The sequence below is a fragment of the Euprymna scolopes genome, chromosome 25 (assembly GCF_053919585.1).
Source record: "Euprymna scolopes isolate OS-2025 chromosome 25, ASM5391958v1, whole genome shotgun sequence".
In the NCBI taxonomy this organism is placed as follows: domain Eukaryota; kingdom Metazoa; phylum Mollusca; class Cephalopoda; order Sepiida; family Sepiolidae; genus Euprymna; species Euprymna scolopes.
In genome coordinates, this window is record NC_136506.1 from 88,508,275 (window position 1) to 88,535,065 (window position 26,791).

General features: G+C 33.0%; 1 protein-coding gene across 1 annotated transcript in view; it reads right to left on the reverse strand.

Moving 5' to 3' along the window:
* The window catches only part of LOC145247495 (uncharacterized), a 68,931-nt gene extending 45,423 nt beyond the window's left edge, over nt 1-23,508 (reverse strand). The window contains exons 1-2 of the mRNA XM_080109308.1: nt 23,323-23,508; nt 5,846-5,907 (exon numbers count right to left, since the gene is read on the reverse strand). Of these exons, the coding sequence (XP_079965434.1) occupies nt 5,846-5,907; nt 23,323-23,344 (84 nt within the window). The 5' untranslated portion in view covers nt 23,345-23,508. The remainder of the gene's footprint in view (nt 1-5,845; nt 5,908-23,322) is intronic.
* Nucleotides 23,509-26,791: the final 3,283 nt, after the last annotated feature.

The following is a 26,791-nucleotide window of genomic DNA, read 5'->3' on the forward strand; positions in this document are numbered from 1 at the left end:
TAGCAGATAATTTTATTCTTTTTCTTGGGAAAATTATTTTTGGAGACGTTGCGGTGAGGTGCGTAATTTGGTGGTGTCTGCTTTCGAGAAGCATTTTTGAACTTCATAATATTGCTGGACTTATTATTGTCCACGAGCATACGATTAGTCTCTTCGTAACTGCATAATGCCACTTAAATTCGCTGAAATTTATGGGTTTGTCTTTCTGAGTTATAACAGTTGTAAATGGTTTAAAATCGGCTGGAAGTCTCTTGAGGGTCATTGATATCAACAAGCTATCGCTTATTATTTCACCTGAGAGTTTTAAGGCATTGGCGGTTGTTTCTGCTCTTATAACGTAGTAGGTAATTGTTTCATCCTCGTTACGTTTCAGAGACGTTAGTTCTGTATATAGGGATATCATTTTCGGTTTCCCTTTTGATAAATAATGTTTTCTTAACATGTTCAATGCTTTCCTTCCATCATCCAATGCGTCTCTTATAATCAGAGAAAGTCTTCTGTCGTCTAACCATTGAATTAGTTCTGCAAAAACAGTCGCGTTTTTTTTTTCAAGAAATTTGGGGTCGTTTGGATTCTCTGTTGGAGATTGTATGACTTTGTGTAGTTTTCAAATCCTTAGATATCCCAGAAATTTTGCCTGCCACAATTCGAATTTAGATTCCGATCTGTCAAAGAAAAGACGGTGGCTGGGCGCATAACCTGTTAAGTTTTGAGACATTGTGTTGAACAAAGATGGTGGCATAGTTCAGATCAGTAATCAAGATGGCGGCCAAGAATCAAATGCGGTCCGTGGCGTAGTTAACGGTGAACTGATTGAATCCAAAATTCAACAATTTTTATAATAATTTTGAAATGTTTTGCTTATAAAAATGATTGGTGAATCCATTCGTCTCATACCCCCATTAGGAGTCAAAAACGTTTTACAAGTTCCATGTGTGTGTGGGGGGGGGGGAGATAAAAATTTTCAAATCTATTTATACTATATTTCAATGAATATATGTATGGACGACATAATCTTTTACTAAATAAAACAAGTAAAATAAATATATCAAAGAACTGCAATAAATATAAAAACAATTAACATTTGATGAGAATCAAACAGAAAACATAAACAACTTATCTTTTAACACCTTCCGTCTCAATGAAAATTATTAAAGATATTTTTTACTTTTAATTCAGGCCAGCGTTCCGGAAAAAGTTTAAAAATGAGCCATTTTAGAAACACTACTCTTGTTAATTAAGGGTTGGTTTCATGACATTTTAAGAATACGAGAGAGAAATATTAAAAAACTTAACCCCCCCCCCCCAATATAAAACTCCACTGTCTGGATTTTTTTGTGTTCCTTTCCATCTTTCTTGCTTGGTTAACCTTTCTGCTAACCTGCAAAACCTGTCATTCTCGCTTCAGTTATTAAACATATGCACGGAAGATTTAATGCGGATACAAGTATTTGTTTCCTTTCAACTATACTCGACAATATAATATGGAAGACTTTGCCCCCATGGGTCTGACATTTGACAGGAGACAGTTGGCTGGTGCATCTTCAATGGTGAACTCCACTGTCCTTTGACCACGCCAGAGCAGAGCAAAATAACCACAAGTCCATGTGCTAGAACTGAAGTTAACCCAAATGCTTGAAGCCAGATTGAGAATGTAATAGACTTAGCTTCAACCAATCAGAATACAGTTGGCATGGGAGCCGAGCACCTGCCAAATTTCTATTATAAAGAAGAATGCAAGCTCACGCAACAGAGAGACTCAGAGGAGTAGCAATGTTGCTAAACAAACCCTCGCGAGTCAGAACCATAGCTCTCATAAGGGAACTACCAATTTGATCCTGATTGCTAGGCCAAGTGCTCTTGACAACGTACAGAATAATTTTCACAAAGCAATGCTGTCATCGCCATCTTCAATAACCACGAACAACTCTGTTGCAGTCATAATCCAAATATCACAAATTATAGCTTCCATCCGGTCAATCCCTGTTTTAAATATCATCACAAACAATAACGTCCATGCGGTCAAATCCAGCTTAATCATCATCACAAACAATAACGTCCATGCGGTCAAATCCAGTTTAATCATCATCACAAACAATAACGTCCATGCGGTCAAGCCCCACTTTAATATCATCACAAATGATAGCTTCCACGCGGTCAAGCCCCACCCTAATATCGTTTCACATGATAATTTATTACGCGGACAACTTCACGTCAATTATCTTCACATAGGACTCAGTACTCACTCTCCAATAAGCTTCTCTCTGACAATCTTTAGTTTTTATCTAAATCTCATTAACAACAACTTCTTTTAAAGTTCAATAAATAATCGTCAAACAATTAGCCAAAAGGTCCATCATGTGTTTTCTTGTTTTCTTTCTTGCCACCTTACGTTTTGTCTTTTTGTTGTTTAACGGCATATCAACCCTTTGTGGGTTATTTAATGCCGAACCCAGTTATTTTGGGAATAGTATTCGATGTTGTATCCAGTTATTTTATATGAGATTCTTATTCTTCAAGCTCCTTGTATTTTCAATCGTTAGTTTGTAGCTTTTGATTTGGTTGTTTTTAGTGGATTTTGTCATTTTTGTTCTCTGCCTTGCAGAATATGATTGGGCTTTGCAATGGGAGGGGGAAAAGGGTTACAGTATTATTAAGTCCTATACTATGAATGTAGTTATATTGTTGATAGTGTTTTATATTCAAATTGTTCTCATTCTTAAGGAAGGTTTCTTGGAGATAAATAACCAAAGGATTAAATTTGGTTTGCAATAATAAAATTTCATTGTAATTCGCCTTCAATCCACGGCAATTCCATTGGATTTTCTTGTAATTCATGAGGATATTTTTTGGGTTTGAGGAGTAACTTCAGTTTCCACATCTTCTAATTCCGTAAATCTATTTGTAGTAGTGGTAGTGGCTTCTGTTTGTGGTAATTTCTTTATATTATTTTGTTTTTTGGTAGATGTATTTTTTGTTTGTTTTTCAAGTCACCACGGGGGAGACGTATTGGTGACCTGTGTGGTTTTTCTTTTAACTGATTTTGTTTTTCCTTAGTTTCGTCTTTTTCAGCATCTGCACGACGTACTGGTGATTTTTGTGGTCTTTCTTTTGATCGACTTTGTTTTCTTGGATGTTCTGATTTGGGTTGAGAATTTGTTTTATTGGTAACATTAGTTGATGATTTAATGGGATGATTAATTTTTGATATGTTTGGTTTGATTTCATTTATAAATTTGGGCCAATCGTTTGGTCCCAATTGTAACAGTTTGTTTATTAGTATTTCATATTTGGAGTCTTGGTTAGTGATATTGGATGATATACAACTTGAGAGTACGTCTTTTCCTTCATGTATCCATCTACTATTTTCCTGGCTTCGAGGAAGATGTTTTTGGTATGTTGTATTGACACTACTTCCTTTTCTTTCTTCCAGATTCTGCATGCTCTAGCATAAGCAGAATGGTTTTCTCCACAATTTGCACATTTGCAATCAAGATTGCATTGACAGTGTGATCTGGATCTCGCTGGCCACATCTGTCGCACACTGCTCGTCCCCTACATGCATCCTCATGGTTCTCAAACTTCTGGCATTTAAAGCACCGAAGTGGGTCTGGTATAAAGGGTTCAACTTTTTCAACGTTGAACCCAATTTGGATTTCTTTTGGGATAGTGGGTCTATCGAACTGCATAATGTAAGTGTTTGTATGTATAGTCTGATTCTCTTTTTTATTGTAATTCTTTTAACGTTTATTACTCCTTGGTTTTTAAGTTCTTTTGTTATATCTTCAGTAGTGCACATTGATAGGTCTTTCGATTTTACTACACCTTTGGATGTATTCAGATTCTTGTGTGGATAAGTTTTGATATTTATGTTGTGGAAAGTTTTCATTCCTAGGAGAAAGGTGGCATGTTTTCTCTTTCCACTTCCACCAGTAGGGTTTTATTTTTTAAAGTTTTTACATTTTTGGGGGTAATATATGTCGATATAATTTTATGTATAATAAACGGTGATAAGTCAGTTATTTGGGTTTCTTCGGTGGATTCCAATACAATAAATTCTGAGGATGTTTGATGTAGTTCATTATCTGAACTATCCGAGTCGACATGTTGGCGCTTGGAGTTTTTATAATTTGCCATACATATATATTTTAAATTCATTGTTTATGCTCCCCACCCACCTCGGAGTCCAGTATTGGGGCATGTTAAGGGGGAAACCCATTCACCTTGTCATACCAGGGCTACATAAACAGTATACATATTCCAAATGGGAGCCATGAGCACCCATAATCCTTTAGTTACACAATCCAAGTCATTTGTGGTAACTTCCGGCACTATACAGCCATGTCATGACTTTAATCATTTGACCCTAGCCACCACCTTCAACACATGAAAAAGAGGGGAAAATATTTATATAGTTTATAGTGGTATAGGGTAGAACTGTATTTGTTACGGTTTAGAAGAAATTGATACAAAAGTAGAAGATGTGTTAGGGCTTGACGTAACTAGCCAATTGATCGGATCGGGCCCCTCCGACCGCCCATCTAGCCTTGTATAAGGCCAAAGTGGAGTGTTGCAACTGATATCTTTAATTTAATAGATATCAGTTGCTTAGCCACCAGGATCCTTTTCCGAGTCATTACAGGTGGCCCCTTTGATAGACTTTTATTCTTTGCAGAAGGACAGTGTGTATTCTAATGGCCCTACCGACGGGGTTGAGAAGTAGGGAAGGGAGAAAAAAAAAAAGGGAAAGGGGAAGGGGGCTGTTTTTGTTTTTGCAGAACATAAGTTTTACAAAAGAGAATAGAAAACAAAAACAGAAGTTTAATGTAGGTGCATTTCGTCTCAGGAAGCTACTAGACAGCCTGATCTGGTAACACCAGGCTTATGTCTTTTCCTTGTTTGATTCTTATTGATATCATATGTTTTTATGTAGTGATGTGATCCTTGGTTGATTAATTGTGTCTGTGTTGGATATATACTAGAGAGACAAAACAATGAAAAGAATATGCTGTTGTCCTAGTTATTACTGTTACAAGACTTGGCAGTCCTATCCTGTCACAGTTAATCACCTGAAGAAGGCAAAAAAGACAAGTTAGCTGAAACAACAACTATTATGAGAATAACAGTCCGCAAAAAGAATGAATGCACAAAATTCTATGTTGTTGCAATGGTGTTCTTTCTTGGTCAGGTTGAGTCAGATTGTTTCATAGCCATCAGCATACCCAAATCCATTTTCAATAGTTAACGCCTTAAAACTCATGATTAGACACCATTTTTTTTAACTTAAGGTTTAGAAACAGGAATCTACAGACAAATTTTATAGACAACTAAATATTTTTGTTTACCAGCTAAATAGAAAAGTTTCAAACTCATATGATTTTTGGAATATGACATCTTTGTTCCGTGAAGAGTACATATATCATAAAGATTTTTTTTTTTTTTTTTTTTTTTAAATAAGTGTAATTCTAAATAGGCACCAGTATAAACATTCGAATTTGTACAGATGTTTTTTTGATTTTTTTTTTTTTAAATAGCCTTCATTAAAAAGCATATTAAACTTTTATTGTTTAAATAATTTGACTTTGCTCGTTTTATTTTTTAAAAAAGTAAAGATTGAAAAAGCATTTTTCACTCAAAAATGACCTTTGGGAGATTGTCGGTAAAAAAAAAAAAAACACAAAAAAAACACACAACAAAAGATTAAGCATTTTATTATTTCTAGTCACCACTTGAAAAAAAAAAATCAGTCGCAAATGTAACTGTTTCACTCGTAATATAAAGCCCACAAAAAATAAAGCAAATACAATTTTTTTTTTCATATGTTGAAAACAAAGGGCAAACATACCTGATTTTCGGTATCAGAATAAGGTTGTTCATCTTGGACAGGTGTACTTCCACCACTACCACCTGCAACAATAAACAATGTATATAAGTAAAATGTAATATATATATATATATATATATATATATATATGGCCTAAAGAGGTTTTTCCTTTATTCCTCTTTCTGTAACCCTTATTGACTTGATAATGAAATAAAGTTCCTATGTAACTTTACTCTTATGTTCTTAACTTATTCTAAGCATATATATATATATATATATATATATATATATATATATATATATAGTGGAGATGGTAATTAATAAAAACCGAAGAAAGTGCTCAATACTGTTGTAGAGCAAATATGCGTTTTATTTTTTATTACCGTATCTTTCTGTTAAGTTACATTATTGTTTCGGCTACACGGCCGTTTTTTTGGCCGTCTGTAGCGTCCTCAGACTTTTACAGAAACTTTAAAAAACGGCCGTGTAGCCGAAACAATAATGTAACTTAACAGAAAGATACGGTAATAAAAAATAAAACGTAATATATATATATATATATATATATATATATATATATATATATATATATATATATATACACACACACACACATATATATATGTATATATATATATATACTAGCAGATTGCCCAGTGTTGCCTGGTCATAAAATACACTTAAATGGTATTTTAATTTATACAGATTTTGTATTTATTATTATAGAGTCAATTCTCTGTTGTATCCAATATACAGTAGTGATTTCAAAAGTTAAAAAAAAAAAAACCTTGGTTGCTATCAGGTAAAATCAAAACCAAAGCATTTACCTCTCCAGCAGTATCCGCTAGCATATGATCTAAGAACAGATGAATATCAAAAATGTAAAAATTAAAGCAGTTTAACATGTAAATGTATATTTGTGCATGCTTAGAGGAGCACTTTAAATAGACTTACACCTGCCATTTTGGTGAAGAAGTTAGTATCTTCAGACAACCTGATCTGGTAGCACCAGATGCCTTAACAGCTATTGGGCCAAAGTGAACCTGGGAGCAATGGTAACAAAGCAGTAACTCCATATTCCCTAAATGGAGTCTCACAATTGGATGTCTTTTATGGTCGTACTTTTTTTACTTTCAATTTATCAATAGATCGCAACATGTTGAAAATCAAATTGGTCCCTCTAATGAAAGGAACATTTAAACACAAATGTTAAATATTTGTTGATTGGGAAACAGAAATATTTCTTATCAAAACAATCAGTGAACAAAAAATAAAACTATACCAAATAATAGTTAATTAATAAAGTGTCTTTTTTCAATACTAATATGCAAATTAGTTAACCATGCATATACATAAACAGTATATAAAAAAGATGGTGCGTCTATTGTGAAACGTTGAGTTATCTCGAAATATTTTGACTTTACCGTTAATGAGAAATGAGCCCAACTTCTGTGTATATATTAACTTGGATGTTTCGTCAAAATAATCTTGTTTACAAACACTATTTTGACATCTCAGGCAGGTTTATTTGACTTGAGATGACATTTATTAAAGATGGGTTGAACTGGCTCTTCCCCGATGAACACAAACCATGCATGATGGTCTGCAGCAGCCAAGATATTAATGAGCAACCAGTCCTGGACCCAAGAACAAGCAGTGTAGACCAAAGTTAAGTTTGACATCAGCTTTAATGGTGTGTAACCACGTCTTCAGCTGGATGCCCAGGCGTCTTTGCCATCTTGAAGTGATTTTTGAAATATTATTTCCTGAATTAACTCTTTTGGGTTGCGATAAGCATTGTGGCTGAATCAACAAAGTCTCCAAAGTAAAAAAGATTGGATGTTAAACTTGAACTGTTAACTGAATTTTTCAGAATTTGAGCAGCACATTATAATCAAAGACTTTGGTATTTGATCGATATCGTAATCAATTTTTATTTATTTTTTTAATTTTATTTTTTGAATTGAATATTTTAGACAAAAGAGTTAAATGTATCATTTGGATTCACCAGACTATTCTCACCTTGAATGTGATTTTTCACATTTCTGTTGGTGTAACCTCCGACCTTCTTCAGGTGTATCTTGTCGAACTTAGGAATGTTTCTGTCAAATTTTAGAATTTGGACGAAATTTTGAACTGAACCCTTCATGATAAGATACACCTGAAGAAGATCGGAGGTTATATCGACCGAAATGTTGTAAAAATCACACTCAAGATGAGAACAGTAGTCCGAAGAATCCAAATAATATAAATCACCAATCCTCATCTCAAAAATTCAGAAATGTCAAAAGAGTTAAATCTTTTAAAAATATCAATAACTTACAGATGAATGTCCACCCTAAAAATTCACCAAATCCGTTTAAATATATTTTTTTAATGTGAAAACTTAGTGTTTAATATTTCAGTTAATCTGAAGATTAAAAAAAAAAAAAGAAAAAAAGTAAAATAAATTAATGACACAGATTTTAAAGGCGGAAGAGGATTGTATATGTCCATCTTTGTTGCAAAAGACTAATCGATTAAAATTCAACTAATCTAATCGTGTACGTGGGTTTCAGTTTACAAAAGCTAGCCCTTATCAGTGCTTATGCACCTTTGTTACCGCGCTATTTTTAAATAGTATTTTTTTTTAGGTTAAATTCAAGTTTCACAATATCTTTTTATGAAATTGTTAGATGGAAGCACAGAATAGTTACAAAACACCCACCTCCCTCCATGTTAAGAACGGCTTTCAAAATATTTCAGCAGGGTAACAAAAGTGCATAAGTACCTCTTTATCCTCAAGTGGTCTTCAGGATTTGATTAGCGGATACTCCCGCATCCCCATAGTAAAAAGATGACAAAGAAATTGATTTTGCTTTAAACTGCATCTAGAGATTATGCCAATTCATAACTTGCATATAGAGTTGCATTTTTAATGTTAAAAGTTCTATTTTAACATAGATCCTATTTAATACTAGCAGCTGCACCGTGTCGGCACACATAATGCTGAGTCAAACACAAAATCGAGTACACTCATCAACGCTTACCCTGTGAATTCGGAGTATGGGAAATTCTCATATGCACAAAACAAAATCACTGAATAAACAAAAATACCCTAAACGTAAGGATAATGAATAAATGTTGGATAAAATGTTTAAAATTATTACAATCTTGCCAGGATTTGAACCTGGGATCTTCTGATCCGTAGTCAGACGCATTATCCATTGCGCCACAAGTCCTGTCTATATGCCGAAAGATGTTACTGCGACTGTATACAGACAGTGCTAAATTCTGTTGACATGGGCAGATAACTTTTTCGACAAGTTTACAAAATAGCCCCAAAACCCTTAATTCAGGCTTTTTGTGACTCGTCGTTGTTCGTTACGAACCATATATAGATAAGGACAATCTAGGGACTCACACCTTTCAGGGAAAAAAAGAATTTTACAATTCGGTGCATCCGTTCTAAAGTTTTATTGGTATATAGGCACACACACATAAATAAATAAACATTTAGAATTTTTATTGAATTAAGTAATAGAGAAAACTATTGTTTTGTTTGGAAAAAATTTTCTAAGTTAACAAAACAGACTAATTTGACTCAGTATTTTATTTGCAACTATTTATCTTGATACTTTAACATTTTTATACCTTGTAAAACTAATGTAAAAAAAACAAAGATTTTAAAACAAAAGGAAAAATATTAATTTTTGTTGATTGTTTTTGTTTAACAGCATATCAACCCTTTTCAGGTTATTTAATGCCGAATCCAGTGATTTTGAAAAGATTTTTAATAGAATATATATATATATTTTTTTTTTTTGAAGTCGGTTTCTTTTTAACCCATAGTTGGGACCCTAACAGGTACTACCACTCTGGGTCAGAGTGGACCTGAAAGCAATGGCAAAGGGTGGCTCCACACTCCCCAAAGTCCGCAAGCTGGGGCCTCACCATCAGATATAGTTTAAGATCATATATATATCAGAAAAATATCAAAAACATTTTAAAAATAAAAGATATATTACCAGAAAAAAAAATAAAATAAAAAATAACACCCCAAAATTTATAGCACAAATGTTCATTTCTCTTCAATAACTTTTAGCAGCCTCTTGTCAACATCTGATGTTAGATTTGCAATTTTAGTTGCTGGTTAGTTGTTTGCAGTGACTTTTATTGATTCCCATATTTCACACATGCTGTTGAATTGCCTTGCATAAGAATGAACATCTCTCTTGAGGATGCTCCACAGGTTCTCAATGTGATTCAAGACGCGACTATTTGAAGGCCAGTCCATAAGAGACTTTTCAAGAAATCCCTTTTCGTTCAACCAGGATTTAGTAAACTTTAATGCATAAAGATCATAGATCAACATTTAGGTAAAGACTAATTATCAAGCCATTCAAAGAAATGTTGCTCTAGAAAATCACAGTTACATTTAGAATTTATTTTAACCTCATTTATTACTTTAAATGAACTCACGAGTACTGCTAATCCTAGCTTATATCATGATGTAACCGCCTCTTGTTGGCGTTTAAAAAAAAAAATCTCAAGTCATGTAGCTTAAAAATCCATTTGTGAGCTCATCCTGTGGGCTTATCAAGAGTGATCCTTGATTCATCTGCAAAAAGCACTTTACTGAAATCAGTTTTCATGTATTTTTGTGCATTGCAATCTTATTTTCTCATGTGTTTTTGTTAAGTTTTGAGATATTGTGTTGAACAAAGATGGCAGCATAGTTCAGATCAGTAAGCAAGAATCAAATGCGGTCTGTGGCGTAGTTAACCTCTTAAGTTCTGAGATATTGTGTTGAACAAAGATGGCGGCGTAATTCAGATCAGTAACCTAGATGGCGGCGGAGAATTAAATGCGGTCCGTGACGTAGTAAACGGCGAACTGATTGAATCCAAAATTCGACAATTTTTATAGTAATTTTGGGACGTTTTCATTGGTTGTTTAGCACAGCCATTGGTTATAAAAATGATTGGCGAATCCATTCGTCTCATAGCCCCATTACAAGTCAAAAACTCTTTACAGTTTTCATTAAAACGGGTCTATTTTTTTTGCATCAACAAAATCCCTCAATGCTTTACACACTGTTGACCGTGCTCCAGCGGCCTCAAATATGAACACACTTGACGCATCTGAGTTTCTTTTTCTCATTAGATATGTGATAGATCTCGCTTTTTTAAAATTGTTGAAATCGGTTAAAAATTTTTTTTTTCTTGGTTGAATTCCCATTTTGACATTCTTGATTGTTTAATGATTGATATTTAAATGTTTTAGAATTTATAATTGACATTTAAAGATTTCAAATGCATTTATCCAACCTTCAAGCTAGAATCAAAGCACATTATTTGTTCTGACATAAGTCAGAGGAGAAGATATAAACTAAAGCGAGTTATATTAGTTTTTTTGTTTTTTTTTATTAATTGTTTTTTTTTTTGTTTTTTTTATTAATTGTTTTTTTTTTTTTTTAATTGTTTTTTTTTTTTTTTTTAATTGTTTTTTTTTTTTATTATTAATTGTTTTTTTTTTTTATTATTAATTGTTTTTTTTTTTTTTATTAATTGTTTTTTTTTTTTTTATTAATTGTTTTTTTTTTTTTTTTTTTTATTAATTGTTTTTTTTTTTTTTTATTAATTGTTTTTTTTTTTTTTTTTTTTACAAGCCATAATACGAAATTTTAGTTCTTGCAAATAAATTTTTGACACAAAAAATGGCTATAATTACTGGAAAAATACCAAATATGAACCTGAAATTGAAAATTGGGACTTAATTGCTTACATATTTATTCACTATACATAATAGTACAAATTATTTCATTCATAAACTCATAGCTATGAATAGTACAAATTATTTCATTCATGAACTCATAGCTGCGAATTTTACATAAAATATTTGACTCTTTTGTATATAAATTTCTAGATGCAGTTTATATAGAAGATGCAACTTTAGAACCAACTATGCTGAGCCAATCGTCATAACACTATCCCCAGATTTCCCTTTCTTACATTGAATAGGAATCGCTTCTATAGCTCATCAGTGCAAACATCATTGGATGTCTTATTCTGTACAAGATAAAAACGAACCATGCTACAACTGCAAAATTAAAATCAGTTTGTTGAACACCATTTCATAAATATGATGCCACAGAGGAGCTTAGTAATCAACTCATGTTTGTAGTGGTTGCTACAACAGTGTTAACCTTGTTCGGACGTGCTGAGCCGACTTCTTTCTTAGCCTTCACCATGTCTCAAACCATGGATGCCCATGCATGGCAGTTCTAAGCAACAGCACAGGATATTGTTAACCAATAACGATTCTACTATCAAGATCAACCATTTGTGGATTTTATGGTTCTCTTCTTTTTTGTTTTTTTACAAGGGAATTATCACTTATCAAGACCCAGAGGCCACTCGAGGATAAGGGTTAAAGAGTGTACAGTCATCAAAAGGACAATATCATAGTAATCGTTAGAAGTGTGAATTTGGTAAAATTGGATTACTTAAGGGGAACGCCTCATCAACAACTTGTCCACATTGGAGTTGAAGACGGTCATATTATAGTCAGCTGGAAAGCAGGTAAAAAGAAGAGAGTTCCACAGGTGTGCAGTTCTAAGAAAGAAGCTTTGTTCATGGAATCTACGTTTAGGTTTAGGCACAGATGAAGAATGGGGGAATTATTGATTGTGTTTTTAGCCAAATGAGTGTTTCTCATGAATGTTTGGCGAGGGGGACCATAGATTGGAGCTCAGATGAGTACTTGTCATAAAAATAACAATGAAACAGAGACAGGCTCGCAACGTCTCTTCTGTGAAAAAGAGTTTGCAAGGAAGAGAAAAGGGCATCCCCCACTAGGCTACAAAGTCTATTCTGAATTCTTTTAAGGCAAGATAAGGTCTTCTTAGTAGATCCTGCCCTGATGTGACAGCAATACTCCATCCTTGAACGTACCTGGCTCTTATATTGGTAGAATATTGCATCAGCAGGTAGATATCTACTGGATCGATAGAATTTTCCCACCAACCTTGGCAACAGATTTGATATACGTATTCCATTTAAGATCAGGAGTAAAAGTCAAATCCAGAAGCTTGTCAAAACATGGAGCCTCCCCAAGATGAGAGAAGGAAAATGCCATTTTTCAGTGTGTGTATGCATGTGTAAGAGTGTTTAAAGATTTTTTAATAAGCATTTGTGCATGTGTAGCCTTTGTCTGTGCATGAATATAATGTGTGTAGAGTTAGTTTTCAAGAGTTTTTTGCTCTCCCTGAAAACTGAATGTAAAATTGTGTTAGTAGACCGTTTTCTTTTGAATTGAATCCAAGTGTTGGTATGTTGAAATTCGGATTCTTAAATGTTTAGCCATTGGCTCAGAAAGTTGAGATTCCCATGAAACTTCCTCCTTCAGAGGAAGCTGGTTTAATCCACCTAAAGGGAATTTTTTTTTTGTTTTTTTTTTCACATCCAGTGGGTGAAAACCATTAGGATGGACTTGGCTGAGCTCCATCTCAACTTACATTTACGATATAGCGATTTTAAAGTTTATTTACTTGCCTCTTCGTTAGACCCAAAGTTAGTTTTGCAATGTAGCGAAAATCCAGGCAACACTGGATTAGAAAAAAAAAAAAAAAATGTATTAATCGCTTTAGTTTATATCTTCTCCTCTGACTTATGTCAGAACAAATAATGTGCTTTGATTCTAGCTTGAAGGTTGGATAAATGCATTTGAAATCTTTAAATGTCAATTATAAACTATTTATTGGCTTGAATAAAAGTTTAAAGAAGCAAATATTTAGTTTCTATACTTGTGAAACAGTTGGAAATTATCATCATCATCATCATCATCGTATTCAGTTTAACATGTGTTGTATGACTTAAATTGACATCCAAACTAACCTATCTCTGGCCAGGTCTTTATCCCTCTTTCTCTCGAATCCATCCTTATCACTTTCTCTCATGTTTTTCTTAGTCTTGACATTATTTCAACTGCTCTAGAATTAATTCAAGAACTCATTCATTTTTTGAATTTGATTAAACCAACAAAATCTTTCTTACGTTTCTGAATTTTTGAGATGAGAATTGATTGTTTTCATTGAACTACTGTTTTCATCTTTAGTGTTATTTTCATGTTTTGGGCAGTGTAGCCCCCTTGACTTTCTTCACGTATATCTTGTCCAACTTTGAAATTTGTATGGAATTTCAAACAAACATTCTTAATCCACAAACATAGTATACTCTTATTCCATCAATCATGAGTGGGTAGAAGTTTTAATTCACAATTGCATTTTGAGTGTCGCTCACACTGAGGATTGAACCTTCAACCTTCAGAAGAATGTAACTTTACCAAGAACTTTGTCCACTATGCCATGATAAAGAATACAATTACAAGTTACTTACAACTTTTACTCGATCACGACTGTCAGAATGAGAACAAACTAAGCATGTGGATTAAGGGTTCTAATCAAAATTCTGTGCAGATTTCACACTTTGACATGACACACCGGAAGAAGGTCAGAGATTAAGTCAACCAAAATGTTGAAAACAGCCAAGATGCGAACAGTAGTCCAAAAGCACCAAAGTCTTAAACTGTCTACACGCTCCACAGAAATTCTTCGTTAAATCAGAACAAAAAGGAAACTTAACGATAGCGACTTAATAATAAAAAAAAAAAAAAAAAAAAAAAAATGGGGGTTGGTGGCATGTGGGCTCGAACCCGGAGCCTTGAGGCCTCTAGACTGAGCCTGAACACTTGCACTACGGTGACAATGTTAATGTAAGAGCGATTAAAGTGAGTAAAGTCAAGGAAGTTTGATTGACAGGTCGCTGCTTAATGAGGTCATCGCGGGAGCGTTACGATGACAGGGCAGTTTTTTGCCGTTTGTTTATTTTGTTTCACTGCGGGGGATCGTTTTTTCATTTAGTGCGGGGCAGTTTGGGCTTCCCCAAGATAATAGGAGGGGGGGGGGGACCAGAACCCTATTGAAAGGGGATTGTCCAAATTGAATAGCAACTGTCTGATATAAGGAAAAAACCGCATTGATCAAAGCTGATTGCTTTTGGACGTTCCCGGCGAATCGCGCTAGGAACGAGGTAACAACCTTTGTATTAGTTTTTCTTTTATTATACGGAAAAGGCAAATCAACACGCACCGATTGAAAAATGTTGAATATTTAGCTTTCGAAAGTCGGACAAATTAAATACACACGCGACCCAGTTCGTAACTCGAAGATATGATTTCGACGTGATATAAAAAGTTTTAAAAATGAGCGAAGGCCTCGAGAAACCGCTGAAAAAAATCCTTTTGCGGACATACACACACACATTTTCGCAGCGGGACGTACCCGGCGTTGCCCGAGTGTTTGTAGGTGTGTGTATGGGGGGGGGGAGTAAGTAATAATCCTGAAACGTTAAAAAAAAAAAAAAAAAAAAAAAAAAAAAAAATCGGAAAAAATTTAGTCAGTTTTTCAACTATTTAAAGTAAATCAGGTCATGACGTCATCTGACGCATGCGTAGAACCGGTCGTCGTCACAAGGGGACGGTTTTTGTCCCCCCCCCCCGTCAAAAATTGTCAATTTCAGGGTGAAAAAATTAACGTTTTTGGCCAATTTTTCAATATTTTTCGGGCGAAGGATAGGGCTTCAATATGATACCGAGTTTGTGAATTTTCGTTGTGTCTGTCAAAAGTTTTTAGCGGACACACAAACACACATACAAACATACATACATACACACATTTTCGCTTTTATATATATATACTAGTTAGGGGTACCCGGCGTTGCCCGGGTGTTTGTAGGTGTGTGTGAAAAAAAAACAGGTGCCCGTGAAAAAAAAGCCTTGACGACGCGCAGTTGGAAAATAGTAAAGTGTGAAAAAAAAAAAAATAGGTGCGCGTTTTTGATTGACGTGACGGTGATAGGTATTCAGCAGTTAGCATTTTGTGCGGGACAGTTTTTAACGAGGTTAATAAATCGGTTTGTTTGTTTTTAAAAACCCGCTCCCTCGTCTCGAAATGAAAGCTACCGTCTGATATGACGAAGTCGACATTGACCAAACGTTACTTAGCTCTCTAGAGACCACTGGCTCTGGGCCTGTTATTAGAGTCGAGTTTCGCTTTTTTTTTTTTATACCAAAAACCTAATGTAACGCGTGCCAATGCGGGAAATGTGGAATAATTAACGTTTGAAAGTGAATAAAATTAAATAGACAGGCGAGCTCCGTGGTTAACTGCGAGATATTACAATTTATAGATGATATAAAAAGTTTTAAGTTGTGAAGCGAGCGAGTGCTTTTCTGAAAGAAGCCTTTTGTGGACATCAAGGAAAAGCGTACATACATACATACATACATACATTTTCGCTTTTATATTTATAGATAGAAGATATAGATTATATTGGATCCAATAATAAAAAAAAAAAAGACTCGTGCACTACCATATAGAGAATTGAAACAAAAATGTTTAGCTTACGATTTACTTTTTCCTTTTATGTTAATTCCTAAGCTATGAAGACACGTTTGCTGCAAGGCTAAAAATTAAAACATGAACCAATAGCTATTACGTTACACATGCATATTCATAATGTCGTCATTCAACATTCACCTGGCAAATTCCATTTTTTTAATTTTCACTTTTACACGGATTTTCCCCGGCTAAAACCCAAATATAAAGTTTCACATGGGTTCGAATAACCTATATATTAAGTTTCATGTCTGTAGACCAAAAACTGACAGAGGAATTTGGTAGGCAAATTTTTTTAAACAAATATATATATACGCATACATAAATATATATAGAAAGAGAATGTTTACTATAACCTTTTCACGCAAGTATAAATCATGTAGAATATCTGCATGAATATAATTACACGTAGTAATTAACTAAAGATGACTATCCCATAAGAAAAACGAAAAACTAATCAACTCAAATGAATGTTTTAAAGAATATGCAAATTAGTTTGATCTATTATAGATGAATGTAATTCCACGACCCACATATAACAAAGTTGTAGTTTCTTTTTAAATAAATAGAAAAAAGAGGTTTTTAATATGAATATTTGTTAGAATATTTTTGACTATAATAGGGGTATGACACCAATAATTTTGATGATCGCTTTCATAACCACACTTATAACAACCAACCAATCAGAAGCTTAAATGTTACTATAAAAAAATGTCGAATTTTGGATTAAGCTCAGTTTGCCGTTGGCCTCTGTCTCGAAACAACTCGATATCGGAACTGCACTGATTCTTTACTGCCATCTTTGTTACTAGGAATTACTTAACACTCAAGCTCGCAACTACATTGATTCTTTGCCGATTTGATTTACTGACGCCATCTTTGTTCAACATAATGTCTCAATACTTCAGAATATCAATACTTAAGAATATCAATACAAAAAAAAAAAAAATTATAGGAGTATAGATTGCTATTTATTAAAAATAAAATTGAATTTTTTTTTTTTTTTTTCAAATTTTTAAATAATAAAATATCAATCTTCACGAAATTGGACAATTGTTCTTTTGTTTTTTTCTAATATGCTATGGTGGTGGTAATTCCTGGCATGACTTGATATGTTTGGAGTCAAGTAAAAATGACGTTTGTAATCATTAAATCTTATACAAAGACTATGTTTATGCAATTATATTTCACCCTTTATTCATACCAATCTTTTAATTTATGAAGCTCAATGTAACTACAGAGCATATACAAATAAATGACAAAAAGCCTATATTCTACAATCATAAATCAAAGATGGTGTAACTATCACAAACTCATCTTCCGATGGCCTTCGGGCCAAGATCGAAGTGTAGTATCATTTTTGTTTTTACACGTTAATAAAAAATGCTTTAAACAATTGGGTTCTAAGTAGGACGTCCCCCAGTATGAAAGGTTGAATGCGGTATTATGGTAAAAGAAGATACTAGCTAAGAGAAACTCTTGTTTTAGTTCTGAAGTGACAAGGATGACCAACAACCCCTTTCCCTCCCTTTTGAGTTGGCCTTGTGCCGAAGTTTTTTGTTCAGTTGGAACTTAGTAATTTTAGCTTGAATAAAGAATTTAATATCTCAAAGTGTAGTATCTGTTTTTCAGATGCTAGACTTCAATTTCTTGTTCTCTCTCAGTGGAGGGCAAATCCTTCACGACCGAGACAATTTAATTTTTGTTCCTTTTCTCCACGTTAAAAAACGACCCGGGTGTGGAGGCAAAGTAAATCGGTACTTTTCTGATTTTTGTAATCATGCTCATATTCTTTTTATTTTCTTTTAAAGTTAATGAAAACAAAGTCAGCTACAAGTTTTTGGTCAAGATCAAAGTGTAGTATCTGTTCTTCAGATGCTGCAGTCTGCACTTCCATTTCTTGTTCTCTTTCAGTGGAGGATCAGTCCTTCACGACTGAGACAATTTTTTTTTTATTTTTGTACCTTTTCTCCACGTTAAAAAACGACCCTGGTGTCTAACTCTGTCCCGTGGGGAGGCATTGTAAATAGCTACAAGTAACTTTCAGAGTTTCCATTTTTTTTGTGTGTGCATCCTTTCATTGACACACGAGAGCACAAAATCTGAGAAAATTCTGAAACCAAGTAAACCGCCATCATATGCAGGTACATTATTTTTTCTTCCTGGATTCATCCCAAATAAGGCACATAACTATTATATTTTCTTTTAAAGAAAATATAACATTGATAATTTATGTGACTGAAATAAGAAATAGTTTATGTTTAACACCCATCCCCAAATTTTGTTTTTAAAATTCTAGAACTAGTATTTTATTTTTAACAGAATGAACGTAAATTACAACAGAACGACGTAAGTTATTTTAAAGAAAAATATCATTGGGAAATTAGTTTTTAAAAAGATTTACTTTGCTTTACCGACTCATTTTTAACTTATTTGTATTAAAAAAAAGAGTATCAGTGCTTCTGCACAATTTGAACCGAACCTAACTGAACTTAAAACTAAGGTTGAGGTTAGTTTAGGGTTAGGTGTGTCAGAAACTTTGTGAAAAATATTGAATAATTCAACCCCCCTGTTTCCAAGCTTATAATTACTTGAAAAATGTAATTCAAACACTAATTTTTTTTCAATTAAAGGAGCAAGGACCAAGGTTTCATTTAAAAAAAATGAAAAACGTGCTTAAAAAAGAAAGGGTTTTAAAACTTCGGACTTTACAGGTAAATTTCTAAAAAACACTATTTTTTTTTTTTTACTTTAAATTTGAATATATTATTTATTGATCTTTTATCTTCAATTTGTGATATATAAAACTTTGGTGAGTGAATTAAAAAAAAACAAAAAAAAAAACGTTTGTCTAAAATATATTCAGTTTATTGGAAAGAGCATAAAATTTCACATTGACCCTGAAAATATCGTAAAAATTGAATCAATAGAAAAATTGATAGATTTTTAAAGTTTAAAAATTGAAAAAATACTGAACTCGTAAAATTCGATTACTTTCATTACATAAAAAATGTTTTTTAAAAAATAAAAAAAATATATTTCTATTACTTTTTATACAACTTTAATAGTTTATTTTGTAAGTATAATCCATAGGGTACATTAATAAAATAAAAAAATGAAAAAGGTTGGTTCAGATTCTGTAGAAGTATCAAAATATCGGCATTTGTGCATGCTAACATCCCAGCAAATTAAAAAAACAAACAAACAAACAAACTATTAAGATGTGGAAGGGGGTACTCTGTTAACTCCTCCCTTGCTGTGGGCGGAACGCTCTTAAAATGTAAACTATTTTCCAAAGGATGTTAAAATGCACGAGTGCCAAAAATATTTGAAATGTTTTATAACCCTTTAAAATGCCGTAAATATCAGATCTGAGGGAAGTAAAGATTTTGTTTGCGTTATTGACTAAAACAAAAATTAGTTATTTTCTTCAGATCCGATATTTGAGTGGAAGTGACTGTGACTAACGACACGGGTTTGAAAACCTTAATGTGCAAAATTCGAATCCAGTTCCTTCCAGTAGAAACAATTTCATCATCAAACCAACACTTGACCTTGTGTCTAACCTACTGAAGAGGCAAATAAAATTTATAATCAATTTTTTCTTCTTAATTTCTGCCTTCATCTACGTAATTCAAAGACTGGTTCAGTGGTTCATATTCCAAGTTAGAAACAAATGTTTGATGGGTGGGGGTGGGGGCATGTAAATGTGAACAAGGTACTTTTACAGTTTATCGCCGAAAATGGAAACGTCATTTTTTTCGGGCATCTGTCATTAGAATCAGAGGGAGAAATCAATAGTTTAAACTATGGCCGAAGTAGAAAATAGATAACAAAAAAAAAAAAAAAAAGAAAAAGAAAGTTAAACTAGATATTAATTTCTTAGGGAAAGAACTATGAAAAAAGTAAAGAAAGTGAAAGAGAACATATATCCATAATTGTTTAATTGAAAATGTTTCGATTTAATTAATGAAAACTGGGAAGTTTTTAATAAAACGTATTTTATTATAAAAAAACAGAAAATGAGAATGGTATATTGATAACTGTTTAAACTGGCCGAAGGAGAACGCCATTTGAAAACCAAAACATTTATTGAATAAAAATGTATCAAATTTCCTACTTCGGTCATTGTTTAAAATACTGATTTCTCCCTCTGATTTTAACGACAGGTGCCCGAAAATAAAAATGGCGTCTCCATTTTCGATGGTAAACTGTAGAAGTACCGTTAACAATGCAACACGATACAAGCCAGTAACTTTTTGAAATGTATTTTTTTTTTAATCGGAGAGTGGTTGGTTACCCTCCGACTGGAAACGAGTTACAACAACTCGTTTCTACCTAAACTATATTGAAAGCCACGGGGGCTGATCTATACAAGCGCCATAAGTTTCGATAATGAAAATTAATCAATCAGAAACAAAATAAATAATTAAAATCATACAAACACACAAAAATAAACATTTAAAAACGACATCTATAAACAAATATTGGTACCTTTTTTTTTTTTTTAATAGAAAAGGAAACAAAAAATATGATCGAAGTTTGAGGATGTATAATTTTTTTTTTAAGGATGTAAATAGATCTACAATTGCAAATAGATTTATGTAGATTAAATTACTTAAATTACTTAAAATCATAAAATGAATTTATGAAATTTATACCTTCTTTTCTGGTTTTAAAACAAAAAATGGAATGAAATCACGTGGAAAAAAAAGTGAATGAAAACGTTGAAAAATTTCTTAAAAAAAATAAATAAAAGTCTTACATTTGAAAAAACTTAAATGGGGGTTTTAAATTCTTAAGAATGAAAAAAAAAGTTAATTAGTTAACTGAAATAAATATAATTTAAAATAATAAAAAAAAATCGCACAATATGGAGAGTTTAAAACAAAAACAATAAAATATCGATTTGCAGATCGGAATACACGATTTTCAAAAATATAAACTTAAAATATATTTTATTTCGTTATAATTTTACCTTTTTTAATATGTAAAAACGAAATTATTTATATATATATATATATATATTTTTTTTACAATTAAAAACATTTTTTCTTTAAAAAAAAGTTTTGTTTTTAAGTTCGTTTCGTCGTGAGCATTTTTTCAGCGTCCTAAATTCCCTTACCAAAAAAGATGGCCATACGGTCAGTTTTTATTATAGACAACAAAACGTAAAAATGTTCGAAAAAAAGAATATATATATATATATATATATATATATATATATATATATATATATAACAAAATAGGTGAAAGTGCATTGGGGGGGGGGCACCCAAAGACTTACCTTTAAGAAGTTGATTACAGGGAGGGAGGTTGAAAATAAAAAATGCCTTTCGGAACAAACACCCCCAACCTCCCCATGTTACGAACGGTTTTCGGAATAAACACCGCCAACCTCCCCATGTTAAGAGCGGCTTTCGCAGTAAACACCCTTTAGAGATTATTGGGCAACCAGTGCAGTGTGCAGTGAAGCGCTAAAAACCATACCGTGAAACTCGAATTTAACCTGAAAAAAAACTAATAAAAAAATATCGCGGTACCAAAAATGTATAAGCACCGTAAAATGTTTATTCGGTTCGAAAAGCAAGTAATATTGAGCGCTTCCGGAGAACAAGAAAAAATGTCTCTCTACGTCTTTGGAGTCTCGATAATCACTTCTAAATCTATATATCTATAAAAGTGAACGTGTCTGTCTGTCTGTCTGTGTACATTTCCCTACGCAATAACTCTGTCAATTTTTAGTCTATAGACTCGAAATTTGAAATACCGGGTACTGAGATTTGGGAAAATCGATGTGACGGGTGTCAGCCAGAAATTTGGCTGTTAAGGGGTCAAATTTCAACGATTTGACCTTTAAGAACTCTACCAAACTCCTCCGACAATTTTGGGTCTAGACACTTGAAATTTTAGATATAGGTTCCTTGAACCTGGATCTAACTTAATAAAGTAATTTGAGCCCGAAACTATAAATTTTAAGGGGTCATAATAGGGGGCAAATTAAAAAAAAATTTACTCTTTTTTTTTTTTTTTTTTTTGCTCAGCATACACCTCCAAACACCCGGGCAACGCCGGGCTGAAATGCTAGTAAGAAATAAAATGGTAGTAGAAACCCCCCCCCCCCAACAAATACCACAGTAACATTTATTGGGTGGATTTCTCTAGCACTATTTTGCTTGATTTTCTATTTTGACGCGATTAATGAGACCTCGTCCTCAGTCGGTGCGGGAGAAATTTTTATTTTTGTTCCTATCCAGAGTGATCCTTTTTTTGGGGAGCTGAATTCTTACATTAAAAATTGATATTGTGTCTAACTCTGCCCTCGTGAGGAGACAAGTAAATAGAAACATTTGTTATATATTTGTTTTTTGACTTCAAACCTTTTTTACAAGAAAAAAAGTGATCACAATATATATATATATATATATATATATACAAATATTATGAAACGCAAGATAACTTAAGCTTCTACCAAGCTAACTTTAGTGTTTTTAATTATTTTAAAGCGTTTATTTAGTTAGAAAAATAAGCGTCGACTGTTACGTGAGAACAAGTAAAAATGGCCAACAAAAAGTTCTTTCAAAAGAATCAGATGCTGAAATAATAACTTAGAAATCTATTCTTATCATGTAACTATTCTATACTTTCATCTAACAATTTAATAAACAAAAGATAACATAAAAACTGAATTTAACTTTAAAACTATCTAAAAAATATATATTTAGCACGGTCCGGTGTCCATATTGTGTATAATTACCATGAATCGAAATAAAAAATTTTATGAATATTTTTACTTTTATTACTAAATCTTAAATTGCAATGCAATTTTAAAATCACAAATCGAATAAAATTTGGACAAAAAAAAAAAATTAATTAAAAAATAGAAAGAATTAACACAAGCATCGAATAAATCGTCTAGAATGGCTGTCTCTGGAAAAGGGAATTTAGGACGCTGAAATTTTACACAACCAACTTGAGATAAAACATTTTTATTGTTTTATAAGTTTAAGAAACATGTTGTCTATATATATAATTTCAAAATGAAACAGAAAAAATATACCTGCGGTATCTTCTATGTCCATTATGTTTATTTGCTATAGCAAGAATTCCAAAAAAAATTATCTTTTAGAAGCCGCTGCCGAGCATGAAACAAAATAGCAACAGCAGCAGAGACTGTTGTGATTGCTTTGACGTAATGGCGGTGAAGCAACATCCGGTTCCGTTAAGCAGCAAGGTAGATAACTCCTGTTCTCATTTAAAAAAGAAAGAAAAAGAATGAGAGGGGTTTTTAGTTCTCTCCTTCTGCAAGAACTTAGACACCAGGGTCGGAAAGTAGGATTGAAAAGTCAGCGCCCTAGAGGAGGAGGCACTCTGACCTGCAAAAAGTGCCTGGGCAGCCCCATCGGCATTCCTCGATAAGGGCACCTCAGGCGATTAGCAATAAACTCAACTCTTCTCAAGGAGAGAAGGCAAGGTTTGGGAGAGTAGTGGACCTCCTAGAACTGCACAAAACTAAACTCATTAGGGACTGGATCATCCTCGCTACGTTATTTTATGGGAAATCAAGAGGAGATATGATAGAAACATACAAGATAGTGAGTGGGGAATATAATAAAGAGTGTACTGAGAACATGTTTTGGAAAGAGGGAACACAGGGTGACAAGATATTCCAAGAAGTTATTAAAGCATCAATCAAGACTCAACAAGAGGAAGTACTCTTTCTTTGGCCGAGTGATCGACTCGTGGAATGCGCTACTTAAATCAGTTCTAAAAAGTGAAACAGTACTTGAGTTTGAAAAAGGGTTGGATAAATTCTGGAAAAATATTGATCAGGAATATTTTTATTATTTTTTTTACACAGTGGTCACCACTTATCAAGGCCCGGAAGCCACTCAGGGATAAGGGTTATAGCAAGTACATTACGTTAGTGTGGAGATTTGATGAAGTGTTTACTTAAGGGGGCGGTTCATTAGGAATTTGTTAACGTTGGACTTGAACACATCCAAGTTGTAGTTTCCTTAACCTATAGGGTTTCGATGTCTACCATCTCATCAGAGGAGAGAAAATATTAGCAAATAGTTATAAAGGTATGCACCCTATTTGCTAAAGTTAGTGAGACATGGAAAGTCAAAGTGAAAATAATACATTTATCAGAAGTCCTGTAGCCGGAGGATTTGTAGAAAAAGGATATGAATGTTTTTGTTGATCCAACTTGCTTGGTAAAATCCATATTATACGTTCTTTACATCCGTTTGGTAACAATTTCCAAGCTATACACTGGGTAATCTGCATAGCTGTGTATATATCCGAATCAGGCAAGTGCTTGTTTAAATTTGTTTTGGGTCCAGCCGAGACCGCCGAGATATATTAACATAATGTTAATAATATATCTCGGCGGCCTCGGTCTAGCGATAATAAATTCAAAATCTGGTGGAAATCTTTTCATTAGAGGTTTATATTATTTTTAGTGGGGCGAAGTGTTAGGGAGAGCAGGTAGTGGTAAGTGGTAGAAGGTGGGGTGAGATGTGCATATTCATCCTAATATACACATGAACACACATATACAAACACACACATACACACAATATCCATATATACATATACATACAAATACACATACACACACACACATATATATACATATACACACACATATATATAAACATATATATACACATATACATACATATACACACATAAACATACATACATCTATATAAATAGATATCTCTTCAAGTAGAATCCAAGAATCATAAAGTTTGACCGGTCGCTTAATTGAGGTCAGGTCGTGTACAAGATATAGGGACTTGGTTCGGGGGGGGGGGAAGATAGGAGGAGTAACAAGAAGAATATAGAGATAAGAACAAAAACCAAAATTAACTAAAAATAAAAGATGGGCCAAATACGTAAAAGGAATAATTCTTTTTTTCCGGATTTTTCCTAGTTTCATCTCAAACCTCCTTGTCAAGTTAAATCGTATTTGTTCTGTCAACTCAAGTTATATATACTGCCCATGAGGTACTAATTATTATTAATTTTATATGTATCTATATTTCCCTTAGAAAGGGGACTGACATAAAGTTTAGAATATACTAATGTTTATGAGCTAATTGTGAAATTAAATCTAATATTATTGATGGAACGTTTTATCTTTATTTTATAGTCCTTACGGTAATAGTTCAATGCTAAATAAGTTAAAACAAAGGTAATAAAGTACTGATAATACCTTACTGAAAAACGTTTAAAATCAGTAATATCCATAACCTTATGCTATTTAATAATATTTAACTGGCGAAATTTTCTACAGCTGCATTCCAATACATACAAAGTTATCTATAAATACTTGAATACATATACATACAATCATACACACACACACACACACACACACACACACACACACACACACACACACATATATATATACCTACACATAACATATACATACACACCCACGTACACATGCATGAACGCGTACAATATATATTTTTACATACTCGCACCCATACAGTTAATACACACATACGCTCACTTATTCTATATATACTTACATCTAAGCCCATATATACCCACATATGACACGTGTTCCATATATACCCAGATATACCCTCATATACACAAAAAAATATATTTAGACATAAAAAAAATGTATACCATTATTTAACACCATTAATTATAGCAATAATTAGTGTAAGTAACTTACCTAAGTTTATCATATGTATTTTTTATTCTTTAACCGCCACTCTGTTAATTTAACATTAATAAGATGAAAAAAGTGGGGTTGTGTAACTATGGTTATAGAATTTAATTAAACTAGTACCGACAGGGATGACGCATCAATGAGTATAGTTCTTTCTTGTTTATACGTACGAATCTGGAGATTACCTTGCAATGGGGAATTTTTGCTCCTTTTCTGGTTTGTAGATGGGGGCGGAGTTTTAAATTCTTTAATTGGGAAGCTACATGTTTTGGAAATACTATTATCATTAGATCTTAGAGTGCAAATTACGTGTAGGAGATTTAAAGTATGTTAATGTGCTTATAGTAAGGCTCTACTTAACATGTGCATATATACAAAAAGAGAAGGTTATTTTATGTGTTAAAAGAGGTGATTAAGAACCTATCTTTAGAAAATGAACATTATTATATTAGCAAAGTAATTGTTTAGATTTTAGTCAAGACTGACGTGTATTTAGTACTTTGTCTTTACCTATTTCTCATTTATACCGAGAGTGTATGTTATTTTATTTTAAGATGGCTGTATTTAAATTTTTTCTTGTGTTTACATCTGGACACTAGCTCATTCTTGGTATTTATTATGGGTTTATTGAAGGTTATGATGTTAACTGCCTCGGATATACAAAGATTGCAAAACTTATCCCCTGGGGCATATGATCTAGATTTATTCAGTATTCTTCATTTAATTGAATATGGAATTTTCTTGTCCTCTAGGCTGTTGATTAATTTGGTTGAAGATGTACTATTATTATCATTGTTTTGAGATCTTTCATTTCTGAAGGAATGAAGGT